Genomic DNA, 18392 nt, shown 5'->3' with positions numbered 1-18392 from the left:
TAGGCGAATCTGACTCATTTCTGCCTGATGAGCATATTGAGTGATAAAGTTTAAACAGTAAAGCAATTATCATACATGCCATGCTGAGCATATAAAATGTGTGCATTTGTGTTTCTTCCTGAGATGATGATTTCATGAATGATATTTGGCTATCCATGTTTCCTCTCTAGCCCATAGCTCATTACTCTGGGCTTGCTGGATTTACTATAAAGATTCTGTGCACACCCTATGGGTTGGGTTAAGAATTAGGATTTATGCATTTACTTCTGCTGCTTCATTGTTTATACAGCTTTGGTTTAGTTTTGACCCCCCCCTCCTTTCTTTCTTTCTTTTCTTTTTTTTTTCTTTCTTTTTTTTGCCTTTGAGGCTCTTCTACAGTGTCAGCTGCTGACTGATAGTAGGAGAACGGCCTCATGGTGTGAATGAAAGGGACCTAGCGGTTGGTAAACAGAGATAAGGAATAAATAGAGCACAGGCAAAAGGAGATAGTTCTGTGAGTGCCCAGATTGCCGCCAGTCTGTTCAAGTGAGATGCAGTGCCTGTCCTTTTCCCAGATTAAATTAGTGAGCGAAATCTCCAGTGACCTCCTCCCCTTATTCCCATACTCTTTAGCCAAGCTGAACAGCCTCTGCTGTAAAGTATTCATTTTATCTAGGGACAAGTTGGACAATAGAACTCTCCCTGATACTTATGGACAGCTGTCGTCATTCAGTGGGGTTTTGAGCATGTCATTCTTCATAGGAGTTAAAAGGGTTTATGGCTTGTAACTGAAGAGAGAGCAGAGATTCATGAATGCCAGCTCTGAGGGTGCATGGAATGAGGGAGCGAGGAAAGCACACCTTTGCCCACCTGTGTGGGGGAAAAAAAAGACTCATCTTATTTTGTTTCATTTGTTTAAAGGGATTTCAGGATGAAAATGTAATTACCCTGAAGCATGATCTCTATGCAGAAATTAACATTCACAAATGTTCAGGATCTAGGTAACAAAGTTGTGATAATTATTAAAGGTCACCAGTGCAAAGCTTTCCTACTGTCCCATTCCATTCTGCCCCATTGTCTATGTTTAAATCTCATGCCTCTTCCCTTCAACAAGCTCCCAAGAAACATTAAAGCTTCATGAGATACCTCTGTAGCCTTTTTTTTTTAGTGATTTACTGCAAATATATTCAGCATCTGACTGATTAAATAGACCTTCGGCAACCTTGAGGGTCAGCGTGTGGAGTATGTACATAGAAAATGCATCAGCCCATTGTACCCTGGCAGCTAATGAGATTGGTCGTTAAGTAAATGACACAAAGCCTACAAAAAAAGCTTAGCAGCTCACTAGAGTATCACAGAGTGTCCCTGCACACCACACAACGACACAAACACTGGACTAACCTAGCCCACCCCTGCGTTATTCTACATCACTGCTTCCCTGATGTCAGCGCGAGAGACAGAACAAAGGCTAAAAGGCACACGGTAAGTCAGTCTGACAATTATGCCCTGGGGAGAAAGTAGAGCAAATTTTAGCCTAAGCATAGGCTTGGAAGTCCATTTCTGGACAAGTAGGTCATAATGCAAGGAAAGCTTTTGTGCCACTCCAGTATAGCGGATTTTTAAAAAGACATGGTGCTTTTTTCTCTCTTTGTCATCTTCACAAAAGTTTTGAATTTCTAAAGTAAAGTGGAAAGATGGGATGCTCAGTGAACTTAATGTTGTGGGGGACTTAAGAGGTGGTAGTGGGGAGGAATGCATTCTTTTGTCATATCTGAATCTGATAAGTGCTACCTCTGCTGTTTCTTCATCCTGTATGGTCAACTTTGCAGGAACCTACTCTTTTCTAGTTCTCTGCAGAACTGAAAGTGCTTGAAGCTATAGAACAACCATAACTGTGGATTAATTTCACATTTCCATCAACTTGCCAAGTGCTTAAGAAAAATGGCATTGGAAATGATATTTTCATAAAATAATATTTCAGATAGAAGCCACAGCATTACATCAAAGTCAAAGTCTCTATGCTTTAGTTAAAAAATAAAAGAAGAATGTAAGGTACTTTTGATTACAGTCCTAAAATCTATAAAAGTGTAAAAATGGCAGCTAATCAAACTTGTATGGTTTTGTTGTTGAAGTAGCAATCATTGAGTTTAGGAGATCAAAGGATATTTCTGTATATATATATTATCTTGTTGTTGTTCATATTCTGGGGGGAAAATGGCAACAGGAAGTTGTAAGAAAGTCTTGTTACCTGAAACACTTTCTTCTGCTCTTATCTTCAAAACCAAAGTAATAGATGAAAAGTGAACATCAATTACAAATATGTAAGATATGCATTTGAATATCTCTGTTGATAAAAATCATTCTATTATTTGCCTTTGACTAATAGTTAAAATTTCAAATGCAGCGTTTTTATACCATGCTGGTATAGTCTCTTTTTTTATTTAGTTATTGTATTTTGGAAAGCAAGTATTCTGAGGTAATTTACAAACCTCTGTAAGCTATATTTTTATTCAAGTATTTATAAGGGGCTTATTGAAAGTTTTCTACCTAGCTGAACACATTTATTTGAAAGCAAACACCACAAATTTGATATATCAAATTTGAACAGAAAAGAGGTTTATTATTGCAACATAAAACTGCAAATCAAAGCATACTGCAATCAGTGAAAAAATTAACGTGGGTAGAAGACCACAAACACAGAATTAATATTATTTGAGAGTACCTTCATTATAACAGATGCTGAAAATTCAGATCCCCTTTATGAATGCTTAAAAGTTAAATTTTGAGTAGAATGAATAGCAATATGTGCATGTTGTATACCAGGTTATTCATCTACAACTGTTCTTTACACCTTCAATTTCTTCTGCTAGGAAAGCTGAATTAGAAGTGTGTCAAGTTCAAGTTAGTAATTACAATTGTACCATATGTTCCTGAGTGTTTGTAACCCAGTAACACATATGTTTGTTTAATTCTACAAAACTGTTAACTGCTACAAAAGTAACATAAAATATAGTGAAAAAAGTAATGCTGTATTCAAGCAAGTCTATCTACAAATCGCATTACATTTCTCAGGAAAGCATGTCATTTCAGCTAGAGTTTTAAGCTGAAACATTTCTAATTTATGTTTTTATGGTTCATTTTTCTTCAGTAAGTTAAAATCTTGCCTACAATTGTAATTTCTCATAGAAAAATTTCAGAGTAGCATCAAGTGATTGCTTAGACAATTTGGAGAATTGTAATGGAAAACATGTATTTGTTAAGTCTACAAACCTACAAAATGACCACATGCCAGGTTCAAGATCTAACTGAACATTTTGCAATGTATTCATAAAAAACTATGGCTACACAATTTTTCTGAGCATTATATTTCTCTTTATAGCCACCAGACTATTGAAGAACATTTCAAATATCTAATATATTTGTTTAATTCCTCCCATGTTTTTCATGAGTAGATCTGTAACTCAAAAATATCATTAGAAGTAGACCCTGCAACCTTCAAAAACTTTTATCATTTTATAACTGAAACATGGCATGGTGCAGAATGAAGCTCCTTGACTTTTTAAGAGTTTTAACCAGCAGTTTCAATTTACAGGCTTGTTCCTATTGTTTATAGATGTGGGAACTCCCCCTTTTTCAATTTAAGAAGATGACATGTATGCTTTTTAAATATGTTTAGAATAATCTCTTCAAGGCCTTTATAGAAAATAATATTCCAGGTTGCAACATTTTATTATCTATATAAGAACATAAAGGAGCAGTGGTTGAAATGTAAGTATTTTGATAGAATCACTCAAACTTTGCTAGTCAAGGCTTGTGTTAATAGAATGTTAACTGTATGGTAACTTTTTAAAAAAATGTTTTAATGAGAAAAGCTTAGACTGCTTCCAAAATATAAAGTTAAGTTCCATTTCTCACTCAAATGAAAAATAAAATAATTCCAAGGGAGAGAACAGGTAATGAGAAAGTCTTAGAGGTATCTTAGGAAGAGAGGAGTCAAGATAGATTGAGTTGTTTTAAGCTTTGTCCCTACTATGTTTGCTTGTGTGTGGGGAGGGGATAGGGTTTTGGTTTATGTGTAAATCCTGTCAAAAGTTAACTTTTTGCCAGTATGACTGTTATCTCACTCACCCGCTCACTCACTCACTTACATAAGAAACCAACAATATCTTGACAGAAAACTTTCTATCAAAAGCAAGATATGCAAGGATCCTGAGCTTCACGGAATATTCTGGGTGCTTAAGTTTGCTGTTGTAAGCAAACTAATTGAAATGATGTATCTAAGCATTCCTCTATACTCTTTTTCCCTCAAATCATAATTGCATTATTCAAAGCTATTTTCACTTGAAATGAGATTTGGAGCTGTGCTGTTCTATCACAGAATCCTTCTTCAAGTGATTTTATGTTCTTTTAAGTTATTGAAATATTTTATTTTGAAAACTACTTAGAATTATTATCAATATTCAGTTTTCAAAGGAACATATTTACCCATATAATACATCTGATATAGAAAGATGACATTCACTCTATTTCTATTGAAACATTATTCTTTGATTGTTTATGAAGCAGTTGAATTGCAAAATGAAATATTAATATTTCCAAAAGCAATATTAGTATCAACCTTGTAAAACAAAGATTTACATAGTATCAAAAACTAGTTTTGTTTATTCTCAATGAAAAAAAAGTAATGATCAAAAAATTCTTAGCCCTATCAATATCAGATGTATGATACTGAATAAAACAGTGCTCAAAAACTGCTTCTGTAGCCAGTAAGTGATATTTACAATGTCCAAATGCAATCAAACATTAAATAGGACTTATCTCCAAAAGAGACTCTGTTTTCATCGTGCTGAACCAAATTGTTCTTCAATGACATTTTCTTGTCCCTTAATTATAGTATGAAGATATAAATCCATTTGCAAACAAAATTGCTCTTTTTCTATTTTGTGCTCATAAAAACAGCCCAGCAATTTAAACTTAATGTGCTCCTTTACATTTGTCTCATGTAGCCTGATCCTAAATATATTTGTTTAAAAGTAAGCCTACTGGATTTCACTGTTTACTCTCAAGCTGTGCATATGGATTGTATAAAAATGTACTACTCATTAGTTTAGATTTGGACAGCCACTTTATAATTGTGCCTGCCAATTTATTGTGCTATATCTAAGTTTTATATTATCAACTAAACCTTATATATCCAATTGTAAACATGCAATGAATGTTTTTTTTTAAAAAAAAAGTGAGAGTAGCACTTATTATTTTCATATGCAGACCTTAAAAACATTTAAAATTCAATAGACGTAACAAGATACTTTCGGATCCAAAGTCTGTTGGATGAAATTCCCAAACAATCTTTCATTTGGGATCTTTTTTCAATAAGGATCTGTTATGTTTATCAGCTTTTGTCAAAGGATCATGACTTTTCTATAAATGATATTTGGAAGCAAAGATAACAGGGTAGTATGTTGAGTGAAAGCAAAACAATTATTCGGCCAAAGATCACTCATGCTATAGAAAAAAATTCATAATGTTTAACTTAACAAGTTGCTTGAGCAGAACTTGTTGGGTTCTGTATGTGAGCTGTCACTCTTAACAAAAAGGGTTAAAGAAAATGCATTCTGTTGCATCTGCTTATTAAATCCCTTACTTTAGTAGAAATTCAAATTTTGTAAGATTATTCGTTTTATTGATGCATATAATTATAATCACAAGCCATCTGCTGATTTGGCAGGCATGGTTAAAATCTCTAACTCTCATAACCTTTCAAGTACAGTGCCTTTGGGACTCTATTTCACTTTTATATTTTGGAAAACACATATGAACAAACAAGAGAGGTCATCTGCCAAGTCAGACCTGTTAAAAAGCATCCCTATGCATTAGCAAACCTGGACTTAAGTGTAAGGAATTTCCTGGGTATTGTGTGTGAGTTTTAATTCCATCTTCAGGAACAGATTATTCTCCAATGCTTTTGGGGAATTTGATTTTTTTTCTGGGGATTAAGCTTTTCCTGTCACACTTGAGACCTGATTTCTTTTCTAACTAAAGGGACGAATAGTACTCAATTTGGTTGTCACAGGTGAATGAAGCTTTTTTGACCTTGCTCCCGTTTGAAGGACAAATGTTTAAAAATATGGGGTAGAAAAGGTGGTAAAACACAAAGCCACATACCAAGATCTGGATTCAGATCATCCCATCAATTTATTAATTAGCTTCAATGAGTCAGTGTTGCTTCAGCCATCATAGGCAAAAGGAGTAATAATGATAATGATGACAAATTTACAAGACTGGGGCATGGTTTGTAACAGTGATATTTGAACATTGGAAAACAGCATATTTATTTATTTATTAGATTTATATTGCCGCCTATTAGCCCATGGTGACTTAAAGTCAATTTTTATTTATAGCTCAGGAACTTTTTCGGGGGTAGTAACAGAACTTTTTCATGTCTTGTAAAAGAGCAGGAGTATTTTGCATCAATAGTTGCCTTTCACCATGACAAATCTGGGCCTCTAAATTTTAAGAAGTAGAATAGCAGTACACAAAGCATAATAACTTATCTTTATTGTAAATGACCTGATTAAAAAAAACAAAAAATCTTGAGGCGTGTTCATATCTTCATGGCCTATATTTTTACAGTGCCATAAACTGTGATTTCTGACCAGGGAAAGTTTATGGATGACACAACATGAATTATGTTGAAATAATTTTACATATGAATAATCTGGAATATAGAATAAAACTGAACAGGTGGGTAGAAAAATTGGTAAGATTAAATGCTATAGATGTAAAACCTGGAATACCTAGTAAGTATTAAGGAAATGTCCCAAATAAAACATGGTAAAAAACCAGCCATAATATTTTCCTTCCAAATAATATTTTGAGGTTACTTTGTTATATTTTTAATTGCATTCTCAGCTGTCAGCTTGCGTCTTCTTTAATAGAACCCCAAACACTCCATGCAGTATGCATATTGCTTTGCACCTTTGGGGAAGTTTGATTCTCACACCACCCAGCCCTTTATCGGAAAACAGGAGGTGAATGCACATGTTGGAAAGTGTCTGCACAGCTGAAACTAGGCAAACCAGCTGACTGTGTCTCTGGTTTATTTTGCAACCAATTAAGTCTGACATCTGTTGAAACTCAGGAAACCAAGACTCCCTTCCCCCTTTTCATGGAGTTATTTGAATGACTTGTCTTTCACATGGAAATCACAAAGCATCATTTTAGAAATCCAAAAGATGACGTGCAAAGTCAATGGAAAGCCTTTTTAAAAGGCTGGATTTGTACCATAGGTTTCTTTGCAGGTGGAGTACATACCCCAGTTTACAGGAAGAGAATGACCATCCTTTGGAAGACATATTGGTTGACTTGTATAGATTCATATCTACTAATACCATCACTGATGGCCAAGTTTAGCCAACTCTCTGTTGTGAGATGAATTTATAACAAGGCTTTGCATCCCCAAATTTCTGTTTGGGGACTTGGGGAAAAAAAATTCTCATCAGATAGATAGGTAGGAGATTGACACTATGCTAATGTTATAGAAGAAATGTTGCTCCTTATCATTGCATGATATAATGCATTTCAAGCTTCAGCCAAACCCAGAGCTCTATAAATAAAAGTTATGCTATGCCATGTCATGCCATGCTATGTTATGCTATGCTATGCTATGCTATGCTATGCTATGCTATGCTATGCTATGCTATGCTGTGCTGTGCTGTGCTGTGCTGTGCTGTGCTGTGCTGTGCTGTGCTGTGCTGTGCTGTGCTTTAATTTTCTTCTTCCTTTTTTATACAATCTTTATTCACTTTTATGGGGAAAATAGATTTTAATTATTTCTCCCTTGAGAATAAGAAGAAGACAGCCTTGTTTACATTATCCTGGAGTGGGTGTGAGATCCTGGCACTTACTCTGAGATTGCCAAAGGATAAGTAATTTTTCTTTCTTTCACTGTATCTTCTCTCTTGCATTTGTATGTGCATCTCTGTGGCTCAAATGCTTTCCCCAACCTTTTGCTGAGGGTCCTCTTTTTAGAAAAGCTTCAGCCCGGCTTCCTGAAGTAAAGCTATGATCGATCTGATTTTAGAAGAACTTTGAAATGGAAGATACTTTAGCTGTCTACATTGTGTTGCACCTAAAATGATTCACATTTCAGACTATAACTAAAGGGTCAAATAGTAACAGGTGCTCTAACCTTCCACACCAAAGAAGTTCCAAAGAAAACATGAGGCAGCTCCTTCTGCAAAATTTTTCTAGATGGAAAGGAGGGCAGCCAGCATGGCTGGGCTGCAAAGAGTGGGGAAATTGATGAGATTACAGTGGCAGCATTTTTTGCCATACCTCAACAAAAACCAGGTAGCTTTGCTTTTTTATGCTTCGAAACAAATGCATGAGAGCATTTCTGTAGGAAGAAAACTCTGAACATTTTCCAGACGGCTAGCATAGTATTAAATTGTAGCTTATTCCTTCGTAGTAGATTATTACACCACTAAAGAATGAAGTCGGTTTGTTCAAAGATATCCTGGAAAATCCATAGCTGAAATAGATTTTTGCCCCAGTTAAATCAAAATAATTTCATTGGCTACTTCTGGATCTCCCTGTCATTTTTTTTTTTTAAAGATGAATGTCTTCTATGTATCAGGCTATTCTATACATTTTACAGATTGATGCAAAACAAAATAACATTGACAAGCTATTGAAATGAATAATGCATAATAAATTTATAACTAGATTTATATTCTATAATTATTTCAGAGCTTTGAAGAGGCATATGGAGCAAGCCTTCCACTTTTCCAAAATAATACTACTTTATTATTAAACATTATTTTAGCTGACCTGGGCATTCTTCACTTTTACCCAGCTAACATATAAAGCAGCAGAATTTTTTTTCAAACTTCAATTTTTTACTTATAAATCTACAGATAATGAAGATAACTCCTTAAAAAGTTGACACATAACTCTATTTGATCTGATTGTTAGTTCGTTGACTATTGCATTCTCAACTTTTTTTCCTTTATCTAAGACTTTTCTTTTTTGTAAGTTTACCAGAATTACTCTCTTTCCTTTCAGCTCATATTTCAGGGTATATTTTCTGTAGTTTATTCTTTCTGTATAGAAATATTAAAAAGTACAATTTATAAATAATTTTGTTGTTTGTATCCTTACATTTATATTGATATTGTTTCCTGATTGCTTTTTTGTACCCTATGACTATCATTAAGTGTTGTACCTTAAGATTCTTGATGAACGTATCTTTTCTTTTATGTAATTGAGAACATATGCACCAAGACAAATTCCTTGTGTGCCCAATCACACTTGGCTAATAAAAAAATTCTATTCTATTCTATTTTTCATTTTACTGACAGAAATGCCTTTGCTTCTAGTACAGGGGTGTCAAACTCATGGCCCGTGGGCTGGATGCGTCACACACTGGCCATGCCCACTCCTGGTTTGGAGAAAGGGGAAAAAGTTGCAATACGTCATGTGACGATGTGTTGTCACAAGTTTGACACCCTGTTCTAGTACATTTATAATAAAAATGGAAGTCCCAGTAGAAGCTAAAGAGCCAGTTTGGTACAGTTTGGTTTAAGACATGAGGTTAGAAACTGAGACTGTGACTTCTAATCCTCAAGTGACTAAGCATATCCCTCTCTTCCAGCTCTAGGAAGAACGCAGTGGCAATCCACTTCTGAGAATCCTGCCAATAAAACCTTGCTGCGACTTCTCCAGGCAGTCACCAGTATTCAATATTAACTCAAAGATGCATGCACATCAGTGGTGGGTTGCTCCAGATTCGGCCCGGTTCGGATGAGCGGGTAGTGGTGATGATCTGATGTAAGCAAACTGGTTCTCTATGACTGTGTGCAGGGCCCTCCTGCCTGCCCCTGCGTTATACCTACCTTTATTTGTTGTTTTTTAGCCTAGCTGATAGGCATGGCAGAGTGGATTTCTGCACCTCAGCTGGGCAGAAATTTAATGTGCTTGTGCAGCGTGCAAGTTCGGCGTGTGTGAGAGCGAAGTGAGCACACACAAAGTGTGTGCACAAAGAGAACCGGTGATAATACCAGTTGGAACCCACCACTGATGCACATGTGCATACACACAAGCTAAATATATTTTTTAAAGGTTTAAAGGTTTCCCCTGTCCAGTTGTGGCTGACTCAAAGATGCAGTGCTCTTCTCCGATTTTCAGCCTGCGTTGGCTGAGAGACATTTCCATCATCATGTGGCCAGCATGAAAATGTGGAATTCAATAACTGAATTCCACATTTGGTGGTACCTATTTATCTACTTGCACTTGCATGCTTTCAAACTGCTAGATTGACAGGAGGTGGGCAGGCAAGGACTTCAGCCCATCACAGGGCACTCTGTTCTCAAATCTGGGCTGTTGGCTTTCCAGCTGACAAGCTCAGCATCTTAAGCATTGAGCATTGTGCACCACTCAAGACATAGTTTTTGCAAATATTCATATATGACATTTTTCACTAATGTTCCACTCCATGCTCTTGTTACTTTACTGAGTTAAATGTACAGTTTCACTCTATTTGAACTATACATAACCAAAAACGTGGAATGGAATGTTGAAATATTATTCAAATGATTACTTAAGGACTTCATAATCCATAAAATTGACTTGGAATGCATTAACATGAACATACATTTATTTATTTATTTATTTTATTAATTTAATTTGTATACCGCCCTTCTCCCAGAAGGGACTAAGGGATTTGAGATTATGGAAGAAATTGTTCTACAGTATGTCCACAACATATGACAACAGTTGGGACCAGTATTTCTGTTGCTAAGTAAGACGGTTGTCCCACCTGATTTTATGACCCTTTTCCCCTGGTTGTTAAATTGTATCACTGCAGTTGTTAAGTGAATAATACAGTCTTTAATTTAATGCATCTTCCCCAAATGACTTTATCAGATACCAGTTGGGAAAGTTGTAGTCACATGATCCTTAAATGCTGCAACTGTCTTAAAGACATGCAGGTTGCCAAGCACCCAAATTTTGATTGCTTGACCAAGGGAATGCTGCAACAGTAAAAAGTGTGAGGATTGGACATAAATCACTTCTTTTCAGTGCTGTTATAATTTCAAAAAGTCACTAAATGATTGGTTGTAAGGCAAAGACTACCTGTACTCAGTTCTGCTGGGCAAACTCTATTTGGAATCCTGACTTCCATTTTGGTACCTCAGTTCAAAAAGGAGAAAGTTCAGAGAATGGCTATTTATATTGGCAGGAGTATAGAAACTATACACTATGAGAAGAGACAACTAATGGTTAGTTGTTAGTAATTTCTGAAACAAGATTTTTGTTATAGAGAAGGATGTGTTTTCTGTTGCCTCAGAAGTATCAACCAGGTTAAAGCTACAAAAAAGGAGGTTCAAGCTAGGCATAGGAGGCACTTGTTGATTGTATAAAATGTTTAGGCAGTGAAGCAGGCTGGCACATGATGGAGTGACCTAGAGGTTTTTCACAGAAGCTGGATAATTTTATTTATTTATTTTATTTATCCAATGTATATATTCACCCATCTCATCAAAAGTGACTTTGCATACAGCATACAACAAAGCTAAAACAGTGAATAAATACATAAAACCACTTAACATCAATAAAAACATTTAAAATCATAAAAAACAAAACAGACAAGGAAGTAATAGATGAAGGAAAGTTAATAATAATGGACCTGCCTCAGAAGTTCACCCACCTGTGCTGGCATAAACAGATCTTAAGGGACATTTGGAAGCATAGAAGTGATGAGCCAATCTCACCTTGTGGGGGTGGGGGGGGAGATTCCACAATGTGAGAGCTATCCCAGAAAAGATCCACCATCTAGAGCATGATTGTCAAATTCAAGGCCCAGGGGCCAGATCCAGCCTGCGGGGTGCTTAGATCTGGCCCATGGGCCCACCCTAGAAACAGCAAAGGACTGGCCCCTGGTGCCTCTGCCAGCAAGAATGGAACTCAGGTGGGCCGCACGCAGCCCTCGCAAGCTCCGTTTTTGCTGGCAGGGGTTGCAGGAGGCCATTGCAGCCAAAAATGGAGCTCAGAAGCCCGTTTTCACTAGAAGAGTGCTTGGGCCACCACAGGCACCCCCGACATGAGTGACATCAAGCTGGCCACACCCTCCTGGCCATGCTCTCTGCCCCCCAGGTCAAACAGAACTGTGATGCGGCCTCAATGAAATCAAGTTTGACACCCCTGACCTAGAGCCTGCCAATGATAGATAGCTAACTGATGGAACTTGTGACATGCCCTCTCTTCTGGGTACCGCAGGATGGCAGATGAACTCAGGCAAAGTAACCTAGACTCATGCCAGGAAAGGCTTTAAGGGTTAACACCAGCATCTTGAATTGGGCCCAAAAAGACTGTCAAAAAATTCAACTTGTGAAGCAGAGGTGTAACATGTATTCTAAGAGAAATACACATAATTGTTCATACTGCCACATTTTGCACCAGTTGAAGTTTCCAGATACTCTTCAAGGGCAGCCTCATGTAGAGCACATTACGGTAATCCAACTGGCAGCTGATCAGATCATGAATGACTGTGACTAGGGCCTTTTGATCTAAGAATAGGCACAACTGATGCACATTACAAAGTTGTTCAAAGGATTGCCTAGCCACGACTGCCACCTGCTCCCTCAGCAAGATTTGTCAATACAGGAGGATCCCCGCCCCCAGATATTCACATGGTCTTTTTGGAGTAGTACAACCTCATTCAGCACCAAAAACAGCATCCAAGAATCACAAAACCCAAAACCACTCAGTCTTGACTCTCTTCCCCAAACACCACCTAATAGAATTGATTTGGACAAAGAAGGTAAACCAACACAACACCATGACACCCACCATCAGTACTCTGAGTCAGTCTAGAAGGATAGTATGGTTTTTTTATTTTTTTATTTTTATTGCAAAAGTTTTACAATTACATTTTCACCCCTTTTCCCCCCCCACCTCCCCCCCCAGACTTCCCAACCTCCCTAACCCTCCCTAACCCTCCCCTCCCCCCAGACTTCCCTATAATATACTCATACTCATAAAAAACCCTTAATATAACACTTATATATAAACTTAAACCCCTCCCTCCCCTGTATAATTTTTCTCTTTACCTCATTACATTAAAATATTTCCAATACATTATTTTCAAATAAAAGCTATTTGATACTTTCTAGTTTGATATTTGTTCTGAACATATTCTATCCACCTTTTCCATTCCCATTCATAAGTCTCTTGTGAACAATCTTTTAAATATGCTGAAATCTTCGCCATCTCTGCGAAACTGGCCATCTTCAAAGTCCATTCCTCGATAGTGGGCAAAGCTTCATTCTTCCAGTATTTACCTATCAACAATCTTGCTGCTGTTATCATATACAATATCAATTTTGTTTCACCCAATGTAAAACCCTTAACTATACCCAATAAAAACAGTTGTGGAGAAAATTGAATTTTTTTCTTCAAAACATTCTGCATGACCCACCAAATTTTTATCCAAAAAGCCTTAACTTTCCTACAGGTCCACCAAACATGATAATACGTAGCATCCAAACATTCACATCTCCAACATTTTGGCTGAACATTAGGGTACATACATGACAACTTTTTGGGATCTAAATGCCATCTATAAAACATTTTATAAAAATTTTCCCTCAAGTTCTGCGACTGTGTAAATTTAACATTCTGAACCCAAATTTTTTCCCATGTTTCCAACATCACTGGTTCTTCAAAATTTTGTGCCCACTTAATCATACAGTCTTTAACTAATTCAGTTTCTGAGTCCCTTTCTAGCAAAACATTATAAAGCCTTTTGATATGCATTGGACCTTTCTCTCTTATATGTCTAACCAATTCTTCCTCGTGCAGCATAATACCAGTTTTTTGGTCCTCTTTCCATCTCAGTTGTAATTGATTATATTGTAACCAAGTTAAATTAATCCCTTCGTCCAACAGTGTCTGCAGTGTCTTCAGCTGCCATCTGCCCGCATCTGTAAAAAGAACCTCTTTGTATAAAACCCCCCCGAGTGACATTATATTTGTATTCCACAAAGTATGACCAAGATCCAGCCATAGCGGTATTTTATAATCCCATTTGAGTCGATGCTTCTTCCAAACTCTCATCAAAGAGTCCCTAAGTATATGACTTTTAAATACTTTATCAACTTTGTCATCATAAAATAAGTAAGCATGCCATCCAAATTCAAGATCAAAACGTTCTGCATTCAGTATTCCAGCCTTTTTACTTCCAAACCAATCACTTGTTAAAGCTAAGGCTGCTGCATCATAATATAGCTGTAGGTTTGGAAGTTTAAGACCTCCTCTTTCTGGAACATCTTGCATAATTTTCAATTTCACTCTCGGCTTCTTCTCGTTCCAGACGAACTTATTCACTCCAGATTGCCAAACTTTCAATTGTTTATCACTTTTAAGCACCGGAATCATTTGAAACAAAAAAAGAAATCTTGGCAAAATATTCATCTTAACTGCTGCTATTCTTCCAAGTAGAGACAGCTGCAGTTTTTTCCAAGTCTCCATATCTTTCTGCACCTCTCGCCACAACACCTCATAGTTATTTTGAAACAATTTCATGTTTGATTCTGCAACCTGAACTCCTAGATATTTTACCTTAGGTACAGTCTCAAAACCTGCCCTCCTTTCAAGCTCATGTTTACGATCTTGTGTCATGTTTTTAGCTATCATTTTAGTCTTTTTTGGATTCAATCTAAAACCTGAAACTTTACCATAGTCTTGTATAATGTCCTTCATCAAGATTATTGATTCCATTGGTTGTGATAGGGTAACAACCAGATCATCTGCAAATGCCTTTATTTTGTAATCCTCTTGCCTAATCTTTATACCTTTCAAAATATTAGAGTCCCGTATTGTATTTAGCAAGACTTCTAGTGTTAAAATAAATAAAAGTGGGGACAACGGACATCCCTGTCTTGTTCCTTTTTCAATTTTAAACTCTGTTGTCAGACTTCCATTAATAATGATCTGTGCCTTTTGCTCTTGAAAAATTGCCGAAGTCGCCTGTATAAATTGATCCCCAAAGTCCATCTTTTTCAAAGTCTTTAATAGAAAATTCCAATCCACTCTATCAAAGGCCTTCTCTGCATCCAAAAAGACCAGCACTGCAGGGATCTGTTTATTCTTATTCTAGAAGGATACTATGGTTGATTGTATTGAAAGTTGCCAAGAGGTCAAGTAAAGCAATGATGGACTTACATTCACCATCCTGCTCATGTTAGATATCATCCAAAAGCTTGACCAATACCATTTTTGTTCCATCCAGATCTGAATCCTGACTGAAAAGGATCCAGACAATATTTCAGAACCATTCTACGGATCATGCGCTTAGCAGATTAGATGGTCTCTAAGGTCATTCCTTCCACCAGTATGATTTTATGATTTGCAGTGTGTTTAAGTTTGAAAGTAAAGGTACAGTAAGCTATTCTGAAGGATTCTGGAAAGAATATTTTACATGTTGCTCCTAAATATGTCAGTTTGTAATTCAGGAATCTCACCTTTTTTTGTTCTATTGCACAATGTTGCAGTTTGAAAAGAATTAGTAATAGATATGCATTGAGATACATGTACATTCCATACTTTGATGACTTGTGCTGTACCTCAAAAGGCTTATGCTTTTTAAAATGTGTTAGTCTGAAAAGATGCTACCAGACTCCTTCTGATGTTCACTATGTAATGTTTTTCTTGTTCAATTAGAGAGGATGATGATGATGATGATGATGATGATGATGATGATGATGATGATGATAGGGTGTTGCTATTCATTCAGTTGGGTCCAACTCTTGATGATTTTATGGGCCAGGTCTCTCCACTCCTTCCAATTTTGCACTATTTCTTTGAGTTTTTCTATACTCTGGCTGGTGTCAGTTTTGATATCCAATAGAAATCTAGAAATCTAGAAATCTAGAACCTAAAATGACATCAGCTCATTATACCATTTAAATTCTTTGTTTGCATAGCCAGTTAGTTTATTTGGGCTGTATTCTCCAATGACTTGAATATATTTCTATCTTAATAGTAACCTGTGGAGCTCCAGTTCTTAGATTATTGAATCCTCAAAACTCAGTCCAGAAGCAGCCACATAACTAGCTGTATCTCCCTCCTAGTACTGCTTAGCTGAATGTACCAATGTCCATAATGTTCTCATGTTTCTAATTCTTATCAGAAGATACCAGTAATATGGAGCAGAAAGGGAGAGAAGAAAATGCAAAATATTGTGACATAGAAACACAATACACAGCTACTCGTTTCAGAGGCAGACATGCATTTTGTATAATAACTGTTTTGACTCTTGCTTGTGCTTGACTTTAGCTGCTAGAAATTCACACATCTGAGTAGAAACAGGAAAGAAATGTGGTCCATTTAATTTGCCTGAGAATTTACTTATTCTTGAGCACAAAACCAGAATCAAAATTGATATACAGTTGCAATGAGATATTAATGCTTTCCTAAATGCATCTTTCAGCCCAATTTATTTTTTTAAATTACTTATAAATATGTATATTTTTGGAGAAAATATGTCCAAGATATGTAAAAATAAATATAACATGCAAAGATAAATTTACTTAGGAAAACTGTATATATTAGGAAAATTGTATACCAAAAGGGTATATTATGAGTAACACATGTGAAAAGGTACATCGATTGTAGGCAGATTTTTTAAAAAAATAGATGATTAAGTTTGACTCCAATGAAATAAACTTAAATATAGAAAAATAGGAAATCGAATGCAACAAAATTTGTCATCTTCCATTTTGAATATGTATGTTCCAAAAGACATAGCAAGAAGTAGGCCATTAGACTTGCTGGTGCACTTTATCCTATCTGTTGGACTTTTCCCCCAATTAACTCCGTTTATGGTAGTATGTTATCTTATTCAAGACATTGCCTTTTCCCTTAGTTTATTCCATGGTTATAATGTATGAAAGTATCACGCAGAAGGATGAACAAATAAGAAAGACTGGAAATGTATGAAGAGTGAAGATAGCCATAAAGTTTCATTTTCCATTTGGAAAAAACCCAATTTATCATTGTTATTTTTTTTAAGGAATTGTCTATAACTTTTAAAATTGCTTTATAGTGGAATACAGTTGCTTTTAATGGTTATTCAACTGTTTTGAGCAGCACCTCTGACTTTGGCCCCAGTGGTGAAATCCAATTATTTTTACTACTGGTTCTGTGGGCATGGCTTGGTGGGTATGGCTTGGTGGGTGTGGTGGGGAAGCATATTGCAAAATCTCCATTCCCACCCCAGTCTGGGGCCAGCCAGAAGTGGTATTTGCTGTTCTCCGAACTACTCAAAATTTCCGCTACAGGTTCTCCAGAACCTGTCAGAACCTGCTGAATTTCACCCCTGCTTGGCCCCCTGTATCCCCCTGACAGTTATAATCACTAGCTGTTTTTCCTGGCAAAATCAATTCATATAGTCAAATACAAATAGTCAAATAGTCAAATACAAATAGTCTTAAAGGTCTTTGCAGGCTTAAATTGCACCAGCACTTTAAATTGCAACCCAAACTCTATAGAACAGGGGTGTCAAATTCACGGCATCACAACAGCATCATGTGACATATCAGGACTTTTTCCTCCTTCACTAAAATAGGCGTGGCTAGCGTATGATGCATCCAGCCCGTGGACCGCGAGTTTGACAGTCCTGCTATAGAAGGACAGTAGAGGATCCATAGCACAGATCAGTAAAAACTGAATAATACCTGGTTGGCTGCCTTTTAAATCAATTGGAGCAAGCGGTCTTTAACCGCAGCCCTATTTAGAGCCCTATATATATTTAACCATATAGTAATGAGGATACAAGTCATTGTAGCAATGTCCTTGTACTTAAGGTAGCGTTGAAACTTGGTGAAAAGTCCCGAGCCATGGTACCCACCTGCAGGCAATCATATGAGGTTACACTATCCCCAATCCCAGAGCCTCTATAAATATTTTTTTTTTAATCTGTCTGATTCTGGAAAAGAGAAGTAAAAAATGGCATTAAGACATTCCTTCACTATATTACTTCAACAATTATAGTTCAAATCATTTTCAACGGAGACTCCTGGGAAAACCACTCCCTGTAATTAGAAGCTGAAGCTATCAGTTAGTCATGCTTTTTCCTTCCCCTCTCTTCACTTTGGCATTTTGATTAGGGTTTCAGAAAAGTAACTATTTTACATATATATTTGTGCATCATTCCAACTCCATAATCTCTCCTGGAGTATCAATTATAGATTCAATGTGTAGGAGACTTTCCTCATTGATTTAAACATCTGCTGAATCTGAAATCAGCCTAGATTTGTTCCGTGGTTGAGTTTCAGCTGAGCCCCAGGCAAGGTCCTTGAAATTGACCCGTGGCATCTCCCTAGTGCTGTATAATTCAGATTTGTTCTAAA

At 36.5% G+C, this 18392-nt stretch overlaps 1 protein-coding gene across 3 annotated transcripts in view; it reads left to right on the top strand.

The window, feature by feature from the left end:
• Positions 1-357: 357 nt before the first annotated feature.
• The window catches only part of ST18 (ST18 C2H2C-type zinc finger transcription factor), a 157351-nt gene continuing 139316 nt past the window's right edge, over positions 358-18392 (top strand). For all 3 annotated transcript variants that reach the window (XR_004593361.3, XM_034429755.3, XM_034429747.3), the window contains exon 1: positions 358-1461. Coding sequence is in view for 2 of the 3 variants with exons in the window: in XM_034429755.3 (XP_034285646.2) it covers positions 1288-1461 (174 nt within the window). In the remaining variant the exon portion in view is untranslated. The remainder of the gene's footprint in view (positions 1462-18392) is intronic.

This window comes from Pantherophis guttatus, chromosome 3 (genome assembly GCF_059756535.1).
Source record: "Pantherophis guttatus breed Tessera chromosome 3, ASM5975653v1, whole genome shotgun sequence".
NCBI classification, from domain to species: domain Eukaryota; kingdom Metazoa; phylum Chordata; class Lepidosauria; order Squamata; family Colubridae; genus Pantherophis; species Pantherophis guttatus.
Note: the sequence above shows the minus strand (reverse complement) of the source record. Positions and strands in the feature narration are given on the sequence as shown.